Source organism: Lynx canadensis, chromosome D3 (assembly GCF_007474595.2).
Source record: "Lynx canadensis isolate LIC74 chromosome D3, mLynCan4.pri.v2, whole genome shotgun sequence".
In the NCBI taxonomy this organism is placed as follows: Eukaryota; Metazoa; Chordata; class Mammalia; order Carnivora; family Felidae; genus Lynx; species Lynx canadensis.
The window spans coordinates 74,047,322-74,067,200 of record NC_044314.2 but is presented as its reverse complement, the minus strand read 5'-3'; the positions used below and the strand labels follow the sequence as shown (position 1 = coordinate 74,067,200).

General features: G+C 51.8%; 1 pseudogene and 2 gene segments (V, D, J or C); all 3 read right to left on the bottom strand.

Annotated features, from left to right (window-relative positions):
* LOC115528231 overlaps positions 1–19,879 on the bottom strand; it is a 917,695-nt gene that overhangs the window by 23,525 nt on the left and 874,291 nt on the right.
* LOC116738411 overlaps positions 9,410–19,879 on the bottom strand; it is a 688,014-nt gene continuing 677,544 nt past the window's right edge. Inside the window, 2 exon segments of the V gene segment in view lie at positions 9,410–9,897; positions 11,817–11,851. Of these exon segments, the coding sequence occupies positions 9,578–9,897; positions 11,817–11,851 (355 nt within the window).
* On the bottom strand, positions 14,036–18,299 carry LOC115528708 (annotated as a pseudogene).

Below are 19,879 nucleotides of genomic sequence, written 5' to 3'. Positions count from 1 at the left end.
CTCAGGCCCTGCAGTGTGTTTGTCCAAGAACACAGGTGCGCTCTGTACACGGCCATAGTGTTGGAGGCTGGAAGAGTCCTCAGGCCTGGTGTCTGGGGTCACTGCAACGTCTGGGAAGCTTGGCCTTGCCATGGGCCTCTGGCTGGTCTGACCTCCCTTAACTCTACTCCTGAGTTTGAAATGTCTCTGTCTTTCATACAATCACTGGCAGCCCTTTGTGTGGCTGAGATGGTGCCCTTTCCTATTCACCCTGTTCTCCCGTGACCCACCTGCCCCAAATGTTATGAAGTCTGACATCACCTGCTCCATCTGTAATGCAACCATAACTAATGTGTCAGGTCCCCAGACTTTCATAACTGAGGTCTCAGGCAGTGCCAGGGTGACGCTAAGCCTCACTGACCACACACAAATCTGAACAGACCCATTGTCCCCAGGACCCTCCTTGTTTCTGCCTGATCCCCACTGGGACCCCATCTCCATTCCCATGGGGACAAGGACTGCAACCGTTGAGTTGGGACCATTTGTTCTTCAGGCCATGGCTGACAAGCACACATGGAAAGTGGGTAAATAGGTTCTCACTTGACAAGTCTATCCCTAATTACTGAGGCTTACCCAGAGTTACGTGGAACAGTGAATGCACACCAGATATGTCAGTGATATGTGCTAAGGTCTTTATTGAGCACAAGTAGAAATAGGGAGGGCGTGTGACCTGCCTGGTCTGAGCTGCTCCAGGGGTTGGTTCTCAGGGCTACACAGTGGGCTGGGGAAGGGGTGTCTGGTGAGGAAGGCCCCCATCCCGGAAGCCTTGGGAACCTAAGAGCACTCTGCAGGGACCACACTCTTCTCCACAGTGCTCCCCTCGTGCGTGACCTGGCAGGTGAATCTGCCGCGAGATTTCCACTGGTTCGGTGACAGGCTCAGGTAGCTGCTGGCCGTGTACTTGTTGTTGCTCTGTTTGGAGGGCTTGGTGGTCTCCACGCCCTGGGTGACGGGGGTGCCATCTGCCTTCCAGGCCACCGTCAAGCCACTGGGGTAGAAGTCATTGATGAGGCACACCAGGGTGGCCTTGTTGGCGCTGAGCTCCTCATTGGAGGGTGGAAAGAGGGTAACTGAGGGCGCGGACTTGGGCTGACCTGTGGGGCAAGGGAGAGGTAACAAGTCAGAGTTCACATGCTTATTCAGTCAGCTCCTATCTCTGTCCTGAAGTGGGATACAGCTCTGTCATATCTAAAGCTTGGTCCTCAGTTGCCTCTTGCTCCCTGTGGTCTGGTCAGCGGTGGGTAAGGTCACTCACCTTCTGTTGGAGAGAAACTGAGTGTCCATCTGTTGGGAGATCTGAGCCCAACTGTGGCTCTCGTCCCTCTTCAGGTTCAACTGTACTCATCACTTTCCTAATTGCCTCTAGGCTCCCGTGTTACTGACTTTTATCGTGCTTGACACCTAATCTTTCCCTGTGGAACCTGTCTGTCCTGTGGCATGTCCTGCCAGGTCCATCTCCAAGGGGTGCTCATGCAGGTATCTGTCTGTCCTGGTGTTAAGCTCTCATCCCCTTCCGGGAGGGGGTTTCTTGGCCACATTCCCACTGATCCCTCATTGCAGCCCCTGCCCACCTCCTGACAAAGCCCCTCTAAGGTTGCCTGAGGGGGAGAGAGTGTCTGCCCTTGGGCTGGAATCTAGTCTAGCAGGTGGAGGCTTTCTGGAAGAGGTGAATCTGCTGTTCTGAGGCTGGAGCTGGGGCTTCTCTGAGGGGTCACTTTGCACGTGAAGTTATCTTGGGGTGTCTGCTGTGCTAGCATCACAGTGTGCCTATCATTGGCAGCCATCCTTGTCTCCCGTCCCTGAGGAGTCACCAGCCCCAGTATCTGCTCAGGGGTCTCTCCTCCAACATTAATATGGGTGGGACAAGCTTTGGGGCCTGAGTGTCCTGAGCCCTGTCCTGTGTGAGGAGGTCCTGTGTGTCCTGGAGAAAGATGAGGGACCCAGCACTCTGAGGCCACCTTGTCCCAGGAAATCCTCCTTCTGTTCTCGTTTCCCTTGGCTTGGGTTCCCTTTTATTCCACGGCCAACCAAGAGTTCCTCCCAAAACCTCTCAGTAGCTCCCACCTAGAACCCGGAGAGCATAGAACCCAAGTGTGATTGATACACACTTGGACAGATGAGCTATGCAAGCATCCTTTACTGGTCCTATGGCCCTTGTGCCCCAGCCCAGGTTCCCCAGTCCTGTGTTCCTTCAGTCCCTCATTTCCCCACATCTGGGGGATGACAGACCCCAAGGAAGCTGATTGTGTCAGAGTCCAGAGGAGAAGCCCCCTGAGAGTGCTCTGGGTCACAGTGAGGGGGAACAGGAAGGGGTCCTTGGGACTGACCTGAGCTTCCCCGACCAGGAGTCTGACAAGAGAGAACAAGCTAAAGTGGTGAGGGACAGCCCCAAACTGTGAAGGTCCCAGACCTTAGAGAGTTTCAGACCCCAAGCACAGTTATCGCAGAAAGAAGAGAAAAATTCCCCCAATTTTCACTCTGGTTGCCAAAGAGAGAGAAAGGGGGAGACTCACCGAGGACGGTCACCTTGGTCCCTCCGCCGAAAACATAACACAGTGATACAGCTTTGAACACAAACCCTCTGTCAGCCCTGGCACCCTTCCCCCTTCCCCAGGCCCACCTGCAGCTGCTTGGGAGGCTCAGAGTCCAGCCTCCTCTTTGTGGGGGTTGGGCTGGCCCATGGGAGCTTGAGACAGGGCACCCCCTCCCCAATGCACCTTCCCTTCCTCATGGGTGAGCTTCCCCCCAGCCCCCACCATGGTGGGGTAGGAGGGAATGCCTGAGTGACATATCATAACTCAGGTAGCTCCTGGCAGGAGCTCTGTGTATGGCTCAGCTTGCTTGGGGAATGCTACCTGGGAGATCGGACAGCACAGTTTCCAACACAGACATCATGGGGCCTGTGCCTTCTGCAGAGCTGAGGCCCGTGGAGGGTTCTGGATGCCACCACATGTCCTAGACACATGCCCAACATGGCCACGTGTACAATAGCAGGCGTGTGTGTGTGTGTCCTGGTGTGTGCATGCAAGTTTATTGGGTGTGTGTGCATGTCTATTCTGTCTGTGTGACTAGGGGCCTAGACCTGCCCTTCTGAGCTAGCTCTGCTAGCTAGCAGTGGAGTCTTCCTGGTTCTCAAGGCCCATTCACAACTTTCCAGAAAATGACTGTGCGCACAGATGGATCCATGACACAATTCAGAATGGGATCTTGACATGGATTCATGGCCCCAATGAATACGCATGGACATTTTAACTTTAGTGGTATTTTGTGCATAACTCCAAGGTGTCTCTGTCTCCCAGGGGCCTTGAATACAACTGGGTCCTCCGTGACACATGTGGAAGGAGAGGCCCCCAGTGGGAGTGTGGGAGATACTGACCAGGGTCTAGAGACTGAGCTTCCTGTAATGAGTGCAGCAGGGCAGGTCTGGGGAAGGGAACAGTGCAATGTTCCCAGGGAGGCAGGGGCACGGGGCCCCTGTGGAAGGAAAGATTCTCTAGGATGTGATGATGGGAAGTTTCCAAATGTGTAGGAAACCACAAAAGGCATGGCCTTGCGTGGGGGCCTTCAAGGAAGGGAGACATCCCAGTGAGTTGGGCTGGTCCCAGTGAATAAGGTCCCAGGACCGGAGTGGAGACTGGAAACGAACCAAGAGGCCATGGGAATCAAGGGCTATGATCCTGAAAATGGTTGGGGTGGAAATGGCCTACAGAAGTCTATCAAGATCCACAGGTGTGGACCTTGGTACTCTGGGTCTTGCTGCTTCCGTTGCGAGTACAGAATATTGTGTGTGCAAATTTGGGTGAGTGGGAATCTGTTCCACAAAGAAATATGGGGCTGCTCTGCTGGCTCTTCCCCATAAAGCCAGTGAACCTGTGTTCACTCCAAGGATGGTTGAGTTCAGGGCACAAAATGTTAAACACAAATGACCAGATAGTGTGATTTCTGATTGAATAAAGGACATTTTATTGAGCATTGATTGAATGAAGGGAGAAGGGCTGGAATCATCCTGGTGCAAGGGGAATCCTTCCTGTAGGTCCAATGGCTGCACACACCCTTGGGTTGGTGAGGGTCTTGGGGACCTAAGAGCACTCTGCAGGGACCACATTCTTCTCCATAGTGCTCCCCTGGTACATGACCTGGCAGGTGAAGCTGCTGAGAGATTTCCACTTGTCAGGTGACAGGCTTATGTAGCTGCTGGCCCTTACTTGTTGTTGCCCTGTTTGGAGGGCTTGGTGGTTTCCATGCCCTGGTAACCGGGGTGCCGTCTGCCTTCTAGGCCACCGTCAAGCAGCTGGGGTAGAAGTTATTCATTAGGTAGTCTTGTTGTCGCTGAGATCCTCAAGGGAGGGTGGGATGAGGGTAACTGAGGGTGAGGAGTTCGGCTGACCTGTGGGGTGGGGGAGGGACAGGAGGTCAGAAGCTCAGCTTCCGCGTTTGGGGTCACTTCACTTGACATCGGCCTTCACGTGGGTACAGGTACCTGAACATTCAGTCAGGCACCCAGTTCTCACTCTGCGTCCATGTGAATCCATGTTGGGGTGGGTGGGTGGGTTAAGGTGTTATTCAATCATCTCCCCACCTTTGCTGGGAACCTTTGAGGTGGATTCCTATCACCACCCATCCTGAGACTCTTCTGAGATCTTTCCTTCCACCCAGACATCTAACCCTCACTGTCCTGCTCCTGCCTCCTCTGACTTTTGACAGTGTCTGTCTCAGCTCTACTTTTGTCCTCTGTGGCCAGGGCTATTATGTGAGCTCTCTGACCTCCTATTGGCTCATCCTGTGGACCATTCTATCTTGAGTCTTGTGTGAGTTCTTTGCCCTAAGGGTCTGTTTTTACCCAGATGTGTCTCTCCTGGGCTGTCCCTGATGGGGTAGGATCCTTGCTGATCATACAGAGTGTGTCTGCGTGGCCTTGCATCACTCTCAATCCATAGCCTTTCTGCAGCCCCAGTCCCTGTGTCCTGCAATCAGTCGTTTCATGAGAGCTTTCATGCCATAGATTCTCCTGTGTTTGTTGCAGATGTGTGTCCTGCAGGGACTCAAGAGTCCACTCATGTCTCACATCTTCTCATTCCATGACTCTTTCTCTGGCATCTACTCCTACAAGCGCCATCCTGCGTCTGGAAAGTTTGTCTGAGTCCCCAGGCCAACTCTAATGGCCACTCCATAAGGCCTGGGGGGAGCTCTACCTGCACCACTGCTGACTCCGGACCCTGATCCCCAGGCTCTGCCCTGAACCTTGTCGTTTGTGTCCTCAGCCTTGGTTCTGAGGGTGCATGGCCCAGTAAATACTCCACATTGTCACCCCCTCAATGCTCCCTGTTCTCTCTTCCCTTTTTTATGGGTACCCTTAGTGAATCCCAGAGACAAACGTTGTCCAAGGCCTTACAACAGTAGACAGAAAAGAGCACATGTGGGACCCAGGATGACCTGGTGGACACACAGATGAGTTTTTAGCTCATCCCGACCATCCTCTGCCTCTCAATAGGGGAGGGGCTGTGTTGAGCAGAGAAGCAAGCAGGACAGTGTAGAGGGAGGGAAGGAGATCAGAGTCCCAGGGACTGGGGTCCCAGATGAAAGAGTGACCAAGTTGAGAAAAGACACAGAAAGAAAAAAAATATCAGAAAATTTCCCAAAAATGTGGGAAAGCAGGGAAAGAGGGAGAAGATGAGACTCACCTAGGATGGTCACCCGGGTCCCTTCGCTGAAAAGAAAACACTGTGATACATGCTAATACAAAAACCAATGCCTGGGAGCCCCTGCCCCACCCCCTAGACCCCCCACTTGCAGCTGTGATGGAGGAGGTGGGGGCACTGCTCCATGCTGGTGTCTTTTCAGTGGGGGGCCACAGGTCTTCCTCTTCTAGTGGATAACAGGGTCAATGTCCCCATGTGTGAAGCCACGGGATCCTGGAATCAAGTCTTCCAAAGAAGTAGGTGTCTGAATGCTGTCCCAACCTATAACTCCTAGGAATTGGAATGAGTTTGTGGAGGGCCTCTCTGTCACTTGCGAGGATCTACGGATTTGAAGAGGAAATCGCTTCTCTATATGTTGAAACATCCTAATTTTTTGGTGAGACAATCAGGTGAGGGAGGGAGTTTAACCTTCATCCCAAACTTTTCTCTGCAGGTGATAGCAGGTTGGCCTGTGTGCATGGGCCACTGGAAACTTCCTATGCCCCCAACCATGATTCCATAGAGCTCAGCTTTATTTTCCGAGGGGATGTCCTAGTTTGGGACTGTCCCAAGTGAAGTCTGTCCTGTTCTTGTGGGACGTGCCAGCCTATGTCCTGGTGACTTGGGGAACAGCCCTAGCCAAACCCCTATCTAGTGCCATGTTGGGGAAGGTTGGCTGTGTGACTGTTGCTCTGCTTGTTTCAAGGAGTCTTAAATTCCATCTGCCACAAAAAGGAACTGGCATCAGTGACCACTTTCAGGCCTGGAGCGGGTAGGCACAAGTGAAGTAGAATATGTTGTCCATCAGATAGCAGGAGCTATAGAGATCACCTGGGGTCTTGTGAGTGTGCCCAGGAGCCACCTGAAGAGGCTCCGACTAGACTAATGTCCATAGATGCGGCTACATTTCCATATGTATAGTGGACAACCCAATGCTTTCCACCAGCCTATCTGGTCAATCCCAGGATGTACCAGGTTACCAAATGGAAGTGAGTCATCAGGGGAGGGTGGAGGGAGCAGGTCATCATCCTGTGAAGTAGGGAAGAGCAGGGAATGGTGCACATTTCTTCTTTTCCCTGCACATGAAAGGTACTTCCCACCTAGGTATGTGGCAGCCCTCCCAGGAGAAGGAGAACAGAAATGAAATATTGCCATGATGCACCCTTTCCATCTGATGGACGGAGTCATTGAACATCAAAGCAGCTAGTCCTACCTAAAAATGTCCACTCGATGTGGGTCCTTTGATGCAAAGTCACCAAGTGTCCAGGGAGGTGATTCTGACGTTGTACAAACTGGATCTCCTGAAGGATCTGATGCCAGAAGCCCTTGGCAGGATGAGGAAGCAGAGTGGATGGCTCAGATACAACTCTGGGAGGTTGTGGCTGTATCCCCACCATGGGACAGTCCCAGGACCAGCAGCTCAGCCCCCGAAGCCCCTTCCTTGCAAGGAAAAGTAGAGTGATTTGGGAGATTCTTACAGATCCAAGACACGTGAAGACACATACCCCAATCACACTGTCAAATGTTATTCAATACTCAGAAAGAGAAAAGGAAGTCCCCCCAAATAATGATAGCATCAACAATATAATTCCATGCATTCACTTGTGACAAGTTTGAGATCTTTGATGATAAGTATTTTGGTGGTTAAGGATTTATTCTCAGTGTCTACATCGGTTTGATCATGCTACTTTAGTTTCTGTTTAGGCCTTTATCTTCTGGTACACAGATGAAATCATTATTGAGAAAAAGATATGATATCTGGAATTTGTTTCCAAATATTGCATAACAGAGCAATTATTTTGTTATTGCGTCAGCATCATCAAGGTATTGATAGATTGGGACCTAGTTGATGGGAACATGGAGGTATTCTTCTTCCTCTATCTCCCTTTCTGGTGTTTTCATTTATCTTTAATGCACACTTCACAAGAAAATTACGAGAAGAGATGATAGTGTGGGGCAGTACCAGATGTGGGGTGATTTTGGCATTCTACAGCAGGGTCATGGATATGAGTTACACCTAGGTGGCCTTCTCCCTCATTTGGGGCTCAGCATTCAGATCCATGAAATGTGGCCAGCAGTTGCTGTGGGATACTGAGACCCCCTAATATCCTTCTCCCTCTTAGGCTTCCCTAGGGCTGGGGTGGCTGGGATAAAACTCTAAGGGGTCCCTCTGCTCTCAGAACTCCTGGGCTTTGTAGGCTCTGTCCCTGGGCTGAACTGGCTCCCTTGCAGGTCTGGTGAAGGCAGCTCCTTGTCTGTGATGAGCTGAAGACATAAACAGAGGGCTGGTTGTGCCTGCATCTCTACGAGACTGACCTCTACTGCTTCAGTGACCTCAGAATGAGTATGTCTCTGATAGGAGTCCACAGGTGCATTCAGTATTCAGCCACAGTGAGTGATGGAGGCTTGTGCATTGGCAGTTCAGTGGGCCCTCAGTACCTGGGGAAGGGGATCCTTACTTTGCTGTAGCCTTCAGGCCATACAACTCTGCCTGGGCTGGTCTGCACCAGCTGAACTATACTCCTGAATTCAAATTGGCTCCCTCTCTTTGGGATAATCATTGGCTGCCCATTATGTGCCCAAGAAGGTGTCCTTTGTCATTTACTCAGTTCTCCATGTCTCTACCACATACAGGGTCATATCATCGCGTTCATCTATAACCTAACCATAAAGTAACTCTCTCCTTGATCTCAGTTCCGATGATGAGACTTCACGATTGAGGTCCCAGCTCCTCTGTTCGGGTCCCTTTGAGCCTGACCTGGACCTAGGCCCAAAACCACATAGACTGGTTGTCCTTGTGCCTCATCCTGACCTCAAGTTCCCAGCACTAGTGCGGGTGAACACTGCTGTCTTGAAGAGTGTTCCAGGGCTTCCTGAGTTGGTTGGGAGAGTCAAGTAGGTTCGGGAAGGGATAGGCTACAAGATGTGAAACTGTTTCCCAGTAGGCCTTGTTAGCATCTTTACTCACCTAACATGAATTATGAGTTTGAGAAATGTACTTCTTTTTTTTTTTTTTTTTTTTTATTTATTTTTGGGACAGAGAGAGACAGAGCATGAACGGGGGAGGGGCAGAGAGAGAGGGAGACACAGAATCGGAAACAGGCTCCAGGCTCTGAGCCATCAGCCCAGAGCCTGACGCGGGGCTCGAACTCACGGACCGTGAGATCGTGACCTGGCTGAAGTCGGACGCTTAACCGACTGCGCCACCCAGGCGCCCCGAGAAATGTACTTCTAAGATGCTTTCCATGGCTTCCTGCTAACGGGCGAACTATGGACCCCCTCGTTTGTTAGTCATTCTCCCCTCTGGATCACTAGTATGGAACTGGGAAATTCACTTCTGTTCCTAAAGACCATTGTTTCTGCTCAAGGAGCTTGTTCCTCCTTACTGTTGCTTCTGCCCACTGCTGGCTCCTGGGACTCTCCTTGTTTCTCCCTGATACCCTGCAGGCCCTCCCTGGTCCTTCTCACTCAGTTTCTCCCTTTCCAGGTGGCAAAGACTGCATCCTGGGCGCTGGTACTGCAGGATTATTTCCTACTCTGGGTCACACCCAGGGGGATACAGCATCAATGGGGTCCTTTTAGGGTTAGTTGGGTGGATGGCGGTTAGATAGAATCTCATACCATTACTGTCCCTTCTCTTAATTACTAAGCCTTTAACCCAGACATAACAGAGAGAGAATTCACATCAGAAATGTTGAATGATAAACGATAAGTTCTTTATTGAGCACAAATAGAAACCGGGAGGGTGTGTGACCTTCCTGGTCTGAGCTGATCCAGGAGTTGGCTCTCAGGGGTACATGGTGAGCTGGGGAAGGTGTATCTGGGTGAGGAAGGCCTCCATCCCTGACAGTCTCGGGGACCTAAGAACACTCTGCGGGGACCACACTCTTCTCCACAGTGCTCCCCTCGTGCGTGACCTGGCAGGTGAATCTGCCGCGAGATTTCCACTGGTTCGGTGACAGGCTCAGGTAGCTGCTGGCCGCGTACTTGTTGTTGCTCTGTTTGGAGGGCTTGGTGGTCTCCACGCCCTGGGTGACGGGGGTGCCATCTGCCTTCCAGGCCACCGTCAAGCCACTGGGGTAGAAGTCACTGATGAGGCACACCAGGGTGGCCTTGTTGGCGCTGAGCTCCTCATTGGAGGGTGGGAAGAGTGTGACCGAGGGGGCCGACTTGGGCTGACCTGTGGGGTGGGGAGGGGCATGAGTCACAGATCAGGTGTCCATGGCTGAAGCTCCTACCTCAGTCCTGATGTGAGGAACAGCTCTGTCATGTCCATGGCTTGGGTCTCAAGGGCTCCAGCTGGCTGAGTTCAGGTCAGCCATGGGTAGGGTCACTCACCTTCTGTTGGAATGAATCTGACTGCCACATTCAGTAGTGTGTGGGTCCCTCCATGGCCTCAGACTCTCTCCCGGTCACATGTCCTCCTAATCCACACAGTCCTCCCCCTGGGACTTGGTGACACTGGCTCTGAGACCTGCTTTCCCTTGTGATTCTGTCTGTCATGGACGTTGGCATCACTGCCATATCCGCCAGGTCCCTTACCTGGTTACCCTGTATCTAGTCTGTCCTTGTTGCAGGGCTGTGTTCCCATTTGAAAAGTAGGTTTCCTGCCCCCAGAGCCCCTCACACCATCATTGCAGCCTTGCCCACCTCCCAACAGGACCCCCACCCCCGACCCCGGGGATGCTGAGTGGGTAAGAAGTGGGAGTTCCTGGAGCTGGATTACAGGGAGTCTTGTAAGATGGAGACTTTTCAGGTGAGGTGAATTTTCAGTTTTGAGGTTAGGCCATGTCTGTTCTGAAGGGTCTCCCTGTTCTGTGAAGTTTACTTGGGTGTCTGTCTGTTTACCATTTCTGGAAGGCTGGCAGTCAACGTCCCTGTCACCTGTCCCTATCAGCGGACTCTGATCCATGTATCTGCTCATGGACCACACCCACACCTCCCTTAGAGGACACTCTCCTGAGACCTGTTCTGATCTTGGTGTCCTTACTGTTCCTCTAGAGGTGGGAAGTCCCAGTACCCTTGGGCCCTTCTCTTCTGACAACCTGCCTCCTCTTTCACCCCCTTGTCCCACTTCCACCTCCATGTCCCCAAGTCCCGAGACCAATGCTCTGCTCTCTGTGCTCCAGGCAGCCCTCCAGCTGGGACGAGCCAAAGACAGAATACTATGCCTGAATGTCCCCAGTATCCTTCTCACACCCCGTAGCCCTGCTAGCAGTCCAAGCTCCCCACTTCTTTGCCTTCACCCCTCAATTCTCCTTGGGCTTGCGGAACCCAATTTTAAGGATGGGCTATGTCTGTTCTGAAGGGTCTCCCTGTTCTGTGAAGTTTACTGGGGGTCTGTCCATCGTTAGATTTCTGAGGTCTTGGCAAGACCTGTCACCTTTTCCTACCTGGAGACCCTGGCCCAACGTATCTATCTGCTCAGGAGGCTTTCCTGCGGTGGTGAAGGCATTTACTTTGCTGCCTGAGTGTCCTGAGACTGTCCTGTTGCTGGCTTCCTGAGTGTCCCTATGGAGGTGGAAGGCCCAGAACCCACGGCCCCCTTCTCCTGTGATGTCCTTCCTTTCTTCCTGACCCCCTTGTCCCACTTCCTTCTCCATGTCTCCAAGTACCGAGACCAAGGCTGTCCTCACTGTTCATCAGGCAGTTCTCTGCCTTGGATCCCCCAAGGATGGAAACCGGTGCCCGAGCCATCCCCAGAATCCTTCCCACACCTCACGGTCCCTCTGGCAGCAGGAACCCCTACTCATTTGTCCTTCACCCTCAATTCTCCTCGGACTCTTGGAGCCCAGAGACATTGAGTGGTGAGCTGACCATCCCTGAGTCCAGAGGAGAAGATTTCCTTGGGGAGAGAGCTGGAGTCACAGTGAGGCCTGAGTTCAGGTCTAGATTAGGAAGGGCTCACGGGGACGTCCCCTGTAGCCCTGAGCACTTCTGACAATATGGGGCCAGTGGAGGAGATAAGGGGCAGATAAAAGAGGCAAAACTTACAGACCCCACAGACCTTCAGCCCGAGCCCAGGTCACAATAGAAAGCAGAAGAAAATCACCTGAAATTGTATACTGGAGCCAAAAGAGGAGGAAAGGGGAGACTCACCGAGGACGGTCAGATGGGTCCCTCCGCCGAACAAAGCACACTGTGACACAGCCTGGAACACAAACCCTCTGTCAACCCCTCCACCCCTGACCCAGGCCCACCTGCAGCTGCACGGGAGGCCCAAAGCCCAGCCTTCTTGTCACGGGTGCTGGTCAGGCAGATGGGTGGGTGATGGGGTTGACCCCTGGGGACCTGGAATCAGTTCCATGGAGGGTTCAGAATCCATCTATCCTCAGTCATGGGGAGGGGATGGAGAGATGCTCTTTAGGTATGGCATCAGAATTCAGCTAACACCATGCTTAGGAAGGTGCTCTGTGCTCTCCTCAGTCCGTGTCAGGATGTCATTGTAGAAGAGGTGAGCAGGGGTGTTTCAGCACAGAGGTGATGGAGCTGGGAGCCCTTTGCAGAGTTGGGACTCATGGGGAGGCTCCTGGATATGCCACTACGTCATCTGCAGGGGAAGCAGTGGAGGTTTGGGGTCAGGAATGGAAAGTATTGGGAGGAGAATCACGTTTCCTCCAGCACACTTAGATCTCTCTCTTAGCCCCGATGTCCCGAATCGCTGCCTTTGCTGGTTCTTTAGGAAGGTAGCATGGTCACTGTTTAGTCCCTATCCTGAGCTGTGAGGGCAACTGTCATGGTATAGGGAGATGTGGGCTGAATATAAGCTGGATAGACGTGTTGGGCCCCTGGTGTGTGTGGATGCAGCCACTACATCCTACAGTTTTGCCCTGAGTGGAAATGTCAGAGTCTGTGCCTAGCCTTGAACTGACTGAGAATCACACATGGCCCACATACAGGAGCATCACTAGCACAGGGTTCCCCCACCAAGCTGGAAAACATACTGTACCTCTGCACTGGACCTTCACATTGTGAGGAGGCTCTCTGACACCTATGGCCTTCTCCTGCATCCTTGCCTTGGGATGTCACCTGCAGAGCTCACAATAGGGGACACACAGGTCTGGCATCCTTCTTTCTTTGTCACATTGGCGCACTGAGCTAGAACTCTGACTGGCTTCCTCGATCTGCTCTCGATGAGTGCGTAAACACCCTTCCAGCTTCTCATGAGGTTTCTTGTCTCACTCCAGCACAAATAGAATCCCTGGAGCCTTCTGTTGCTAGTGGCTGGCTCTGGTAGGGATGACAGAGATGGAATTGTCTCTGTTCATGTCATATCCTGGCTCCCTGTGCAGCACCTTCTACCGCAGCTCCTCCTGATCTTTCCATAGAGATGCCCACCATGGCAGTGTTGTAAATGGACCAGTGTCTCTGTGATCATCATGAGTGTGCATGTATGTTTCTGTTTGTTGGGACCTGTGTGTGTGCTTGTGTGTGTGTTATGATCAGATACTACACTGAACTCCTAAGTAGATGAGTCAGTTGAGAAACCTGTCAACAGCGCATTTCCAGAATCTGAGTCTTGATTTATAACAGACACCCTAGGCAGGTTAACGAAAGACAAATGATGGGCTCATGGGTTAGCCTGGCCTCGGAGGGGTCCCAGAAAGCAAAGCTGGAGTCTGTTTCCCAGAGAACTTGGATGTAGTGTGAACCGAGAGACACTGGTGGGGTGAGATGCCAGCAGTGGGAGTGTGGGTGTGAGTGACCAGTGCCCAGGCAGGGGCTCCTATAGTGAGTGTGACAGGGAGTCTGTGGGCGGAGGACAGTCAGTGTTCCTGGGGAGGTAGGAGCAGGTGTTCTCATGAGAGAGGGAGGAGGCTCTAGGTTGTGACAATTGGGAATGTCCACATGGGGTAGGAAACCAGGGAAAAGCTGGCACTGAGTGGGGGTCTATAGGAAGAGGAGAGTGGGAATATTCAGAGGAGGGCTTCTTGTAGATGGTGAGGCGCCAGGTCCAGGGAGAAACTGAGGAATTATCCAAGAAATCCAGGGGATCTGGTATCAGTGAGGGAAGCTATGACTGGCAGTGGGCATGGTTAACACAAGAAGGAAAGCTAGAGACATTGTGGAGGATGGTCTCTTTAATTTCTGTTGTTTTGATCTCCTGTTCAGGAGTATTGTGTGACAATTCTGGCTGAGAGCAAAATAACCCCTCATGAAACATGAGAACGCCTTCACTGGGCTCTTTTCCCAAGGCCTAAAGAATCCTGTTTTCCCCCAAAGATGGTTGAGTTCTGGACTGAAATGTTAAGCCCAAATTACCAGACAGCCTGAATTCTGATTGAATAAAGAACATTTTATTGAGCATGATTGGGTGCTGGGAGGAGGGCTGGGATGATCCTGGTGCAAGGGGAATCCTTCCTGGAGGTCCTGTGGCTCTCAGCCCTTTGAGTGGGTAGGGGATGTCTTGACCTAAGAGCACTCCTCAGGGACCACATTCTTCTCCATGGTGCTCCCCTCGTGCGTGAACTGGCAGGTGAATCTGCTGTGAGATTTTTACTTGTCAGGCAACAACCTCAGGTAGCTGCTGGCTGCATACTTGTTGTTCTGTTTGGAGGGGTTGGTGGTCTCCATGCCCTGTGTGACGGGGGTGCCGTCTGCCTTCCAGGCCACCTTCAAGCAGCTGGGGTAGAAGTCACTGATGAGGCACACCAGGATGGCTTTGTTATTGCTGAGCTCCTCAGGGGAGGGTGGGCTGAGGGTAACTGAGGGCGAGGACTTGGGCTGACCTGTGGGGTGGGGGAGGGACAGGAGGTCAGAAGCTCAGCTTCCACGTTTGGGGTCACTTCACTTGACATCGGCCTTCATGTGGGTACAGGTACCTGAACATTCAGTCAGGCCTCCAGTTCCCCTTCTGTGTCCATGTGAATCCATGTCGGGGTGGGTGCGTGGGTTAAGGTGTTATTCAATCATCTCCCCACTTTTGCTGGGAACCTTTGAGGTGGATTCCTATCACCACCCATCCCAAGACTCTTCTGAGATCTTCCTTCCACAGAGACATCTAACTCTCACTGTCCTGTTCCTGCCTCCTCTGACTTTTGACAGTGTCTGTCTCAGCTCTACTTTTGTCCTCTGTGGCCGGGGCTATTACGTGAGCTCTCTGACCTCCTATTGGCTCATCCTGTGGACCATTCTATCTTGAGTCTTGTGTGAGTTCTTTGCCCTAAGGGTCTGTTTTTACCCAGATGTGTCTCTCCTGGGCTGTCCCTGATGGGGTAGGATCCTTGCTGATCATACAGAGTGTGTCTGCGTGGCCTTGCATCACTCTCAATCCATAGCCCTCTGCAGCCCCAGTCCCCATGTCCTGCAAATTAGTCATTTCACTAGAGCTTTCATGCCATAGATTCTCCTGTGTTTGTTGCAGATGTGTGTCCTGCAGGGACTCAAGAGTCCACTCATGTCTCACATCTTCTCATTCCATGACTCTTTCTCTGGCATCTACTCCTACAAGCTCCATCCTGCCTCTGGCAAGTTTGTCTGAGTCCCCAGGCCAACTCTAATGGCCACTCCATAAGGCCTGGGGGGAGCTCTACCTGCACCACTGCTGACTCCGGACCCTGATCCCCAGGCTCTGTCCTGAACCTTGTCGTTTGTGTCCTCAGCCTTGGTTCTGAGGGTGCATGGCCCAGTAAATACTCCACATGGTCCCCTCCTCAATGCTCCCTGTTATCTCTTCCCTTTTGTGTGAGGACACTTAGTGACTCCCAGAGACAAAGGTTGTCCAATAGGAGGTCTTACAAGGGTGGACAGAAAAGAGCACATGTGGGACCCTGGATGACCTGGCGGACACACAGATGAGTTTTTAGCTCATCCCGACCATCCTCTGCCTCTCAGGTGGTAGGGGAGGGGCTGTGATGACCAAAGAAGCAAGCAGTACATTCTGTAGAGGGAGGGAAGGAGATCAGAGTCCCAGGGACTGGGGTCCCAGATGAACGAGTGACCAAGTTGAGAAAAGACACAGAAAGAAAAAAAATAGCAGAAAATTTCCCAAATATGTTGGGGGGGCAGGGAAGGAGGGAGAATGTGAGATTCACCTAGGACCGTCAGCCAGGTCCCTCTGCCAAAAACAAAACACTGGGATACAGCGTAATACTAAAACCACCACGTGGAATCCGTCCCCAAACCCCTGACCTCTGCCTGCAGCTGTGATGGAGGAAGGGGGGCACTGCTCCATGCTGGTGTCTGCTCAGTGGGAGAAAAAGGTCTTCCACCACTAGCGGATAACAGGTTTAAGGTCCCCAAGTGTGCAGCCAGAGGATGGTTGGAGTCAATTCTTCTAGAAGAAGTTGGTATCTCATCTGCTGTTTCTACCTGTGTCTCCTGGGATTTGAATGAGTTGTGGAGGGCCTCTGTGTCACCATGAGTAAGGATTTATAGAATGAAGAGGAAATCCCTTCTGTGTTTGTTCAAACAATCCTAATTCCTTGGAGAGACCATGAGGTGAGGGCAGAGGGTGGATCTTCCCTCCCACACCTTGCTCTGCAGGGAACAGCAGGTGGGCCTGTGTGTATAGGCCACTGGAAACTTCCTATGCCCCCAACCATCACTTCATAGAGCTCAGCCTTATTTTCCAAGGGGATGTCCTTGTTTGGGACTGTCCCATGTGAAGTCTGTCCTGGTCCTGTGGGATATGCCAGCCTGTTTCCAGGTGACTTTGGGAACAGCCCAAGCCAAACCCTTATCTAGTCCCATATTGGAAAGGATCTGCTGTGACTGTTGCTCTGCTTCATTCAAGGGGCTTAAATGCTGTCTGCCACGTAACGGAACTGGTATCAGTGACCACTTTCAGGCCTGGGGTGGGTAGGCACAAGTGAAATAGAATATGTTGTCCATCAGATAGCAGGAGATATAGAGATCACCTGGGGTCTTGTGAGTGTACCCAAGAGCCACCTGAAGAGGCTCCGACTGGACTAATGTCCATAGATGCAGCTACATTTCCATGTGTATAGTGGACAACCCAATGCTTTCCACCAGCCTATCTGGTCAATCCCAGCATGTACCAGGTCACCAAATAGAAATGAGTCAGCAGGGGAGGGTGGAGAGAGCCGGTCATCATCCTGTGAAGTAGGGAAGAGCAGGGAACAGTGCACATTTCTTCTTTTCCCTGCACATGAAAGGCACTCCCCACCTGGGTACGTGGCAGCCCTCCCAGCAGAAGGAGGACAGAAATGAAATATTGCCATGATGCGCCCTTTCCATCTGATGGACGGAGTCTTTGAACATCAAAGCAGCTAGTCCTACCTAAAAATGTCCACTCGATGTGGGTCCTTTGATGCAAAGTAGCCCACTGTCCAGGGAGGTGATTCTGACGTTGTACAAACTGGATCTCCTGAAGGATCTGATGCCAGAAGCCCTTTGCAGGATGAGGAAGCAGAGTGGATGGCTCAGATACAACTCTGGGAGGTTGTGGCTGCATCCCCACCATGGGAGAGTCCCAGCACCAGCCGCTCAGCCCCTTAGTCCCTTCCTTGCAAGGAAAAGTAGAGTGATGGGGGATTCTTACAGACCCAACACTCCTGCAGACACCCGACCCCCGCAATTACAGTGTCAAATGATTTTCAATACTCAGAAAGAGAAAATACCCCCAAATAGCAATAACATCAACAATATAATTCCATGCATTCACTTGTGACATGTTTGAGGTCTTCATTGGTAAGTATTTTCATTGTTAAGGATTTACAGTTTCTACATGGGTTTGATCATGCTACTTTAGTTTCTGTTTAGGCCTTTATCTTCTGGTACACAGATGAAATCGTTATTGAGAAAAAGGTATGATATCTGGAATTTGTTTGCAAATATTGCATAAGAGAGCAATTATTTTGTTGTGTCAGCATCATCAGGGAATTGATATATTGGGACCTGGTTGATGGGAACAAGGAGGTACTCTTATTCCTCTGTCTCCCTATTTTGGTGTTTTCATTTTTCCTTAATGCACACTTAGAAGAAACTTACAAGAAGAGATGATAGTGTGGGGCAGTATCAGAGGTGGGGTGATTTTGGCATTCTACAGCAGGGTTATGAGTTAGACTTGGGTGGCCTTCTCCCACATGTGGTCCCAAGCACTCAGATCCATGACATGGGGCCAGCAGGTGCTGTGGCATACTAGGACCCCCTAATCTCCCTTCTCCCTCTTCGGCTTCCCTAGGGCAGGAGTGGCTGGGATAAAACTCTAAGGGGTCCCTGTGCTCTCAGAACTCCTGGGCTTTGTAGGCTCTTCTCTGGTCTGATCTGGCTTCCTTGCAGGTCAGGTGAAAGCAACTCCTTGTCTCTGATGAGCTGGAGACATAGACAGGGGGCTTGTTGTGCCGGCATCTCTGTGAGAACGACCTCGCCTGCTTCACTGACCTGGGAGCGAGTGTGTCTCTGATACCAGGCTACAGATGCGCTCAGGATTGAGCCACAGTGAATGAAGGAGGCTCAGACATAGGAGGCTCAGTGGACCCTGAATACCTGGGGAAGGGGATCCTGACTTTGCCATAGCCCTCAGGCCACACTCACTCTGCCTGACTTGGTCTGCACCAGCTGAACTATACTCCTGAATACGAATTGGCTCCCCTCTTTGGGATAATCGTGGCTGCCCATTATGTGCCCAGGATGGCCTCCTTTGTCATTTACTCAGTTCTCTATGTCCCCACCACTTGCAGGCTGATATCATCAACTTCATTTATAACCTAACCATAGAGTAACTCTCCTTGATCTCAGTTTAGATGATGAGACTTTTCATGACTGAGGTCCCAGCCCCCTGTTAGGGTCTCTTTGAGCCTGGCCTTGACTGAGGCCCAACAGAACATAGACTGTTGTCCTTGTGCCTCAGCCTGACCTCAAGTAGCAACACAACTGTCTTGAAGAGTGTTCCAGAGCTTCCTCAGTTGGTTAGGAGAATCAACTAGGTTCAGAAAGGGTTAGGCTACAAGATATGAAACTGTTTCCCTGTAGGACTTGTTAGTGTCTTTACTCACCTAACATGTATTGTGAAAGTTTGAGAAATGTACTTCTAAGGTGCGTTGTTCAGAGCTTTCCATGGCTCCCTGCTAAGGTGCCAACCATGGACCCCTCATTTGGTAGTCGCTCTCCCCTCTGGGTCACCCTGTCTGGAACCAGGAAGTTCACCTCTGTTCCTAAAGACCACTGTTTCTGCTCAAGGACCTCGTTCCTCCTTATTGTTGCTTCTGCCCACTGCTGGCTCCTGGGACCCTCCTTTTTCCTCCCTGACACCCTACGGGGACCCCTGGTCCTTCTCACTCAGTTTTCCTCCCTTTCCAGGTGGCAAAGACTGCATCCCGGGGGGCTGGTATGGCAGGACTATTTTCTACTCTGGGTCACACCCAGGGGGATAGAGAGTCAATGGAGTCCTTTTAGGGTTAGTTGGGTGGATGGTGGTTAGATAGAATCACGTGTCATAACTGTCCCTTCTCTTAATTACTAAGCCGTTAACTCAGACATAAACAGACAGAGAATTCACATCAGAAATGTTGAATGATAAACGATAAGTTCTTTATTGAGCACAAATAGAAACCGGGAGGGTGTGTGACCTTCCTGGTCTGAGCTGATCCAGGAGTTGGCTCTCAGGGGTACATGGTGAGCTGGGGAAGGTGTATCTGGGTGAGGAAGGCCTCCATCCCTGACAGTCTCGGGGACCTAAGAACACTCTGCGGGGACCACACTCTTCTCCACAGTGCTCCCCTCGTGCGTGACCTGGCAGGTGAATCTGCCGCGAGATTTCCACTGGTTCGGTGACAGGCTCAGGTAGCTGCTGGCCGCGTACTTGTTGTTGCTCTGTTTGGAGGGCTTGGTGGTTTCCACGCCCTGGGTGATGGGGGTGCCATCTGCCTTCCAGGCTACTGTCAAGCCGCTGGGGTAGAAGTCACTGATGAGGCACACCAGGGTGGCCTTGTTGGCGCTGAGCTCCTCATTGGAGGGCGGGAAGAGTGTGACCGAGGGGGCCGACTTGGGCTGACCTGTCGGAAGGGGGAGAGGCTGTAAGTCAGAGATCAGGTGTCCATGGCTGAAGTTCCTACCTCAGTCTTGATGTGAGGAACAGCTCTGTCATGTCCATGGCTTGGGCCTCATGTGGCCTCAGCTCCCTGATGTCAGGTCAGCTGTGGGTAGGGTTACTCACCTGTTGGAATGGATCTGACTGCCAGATTCTGTAGTGTCTGAGT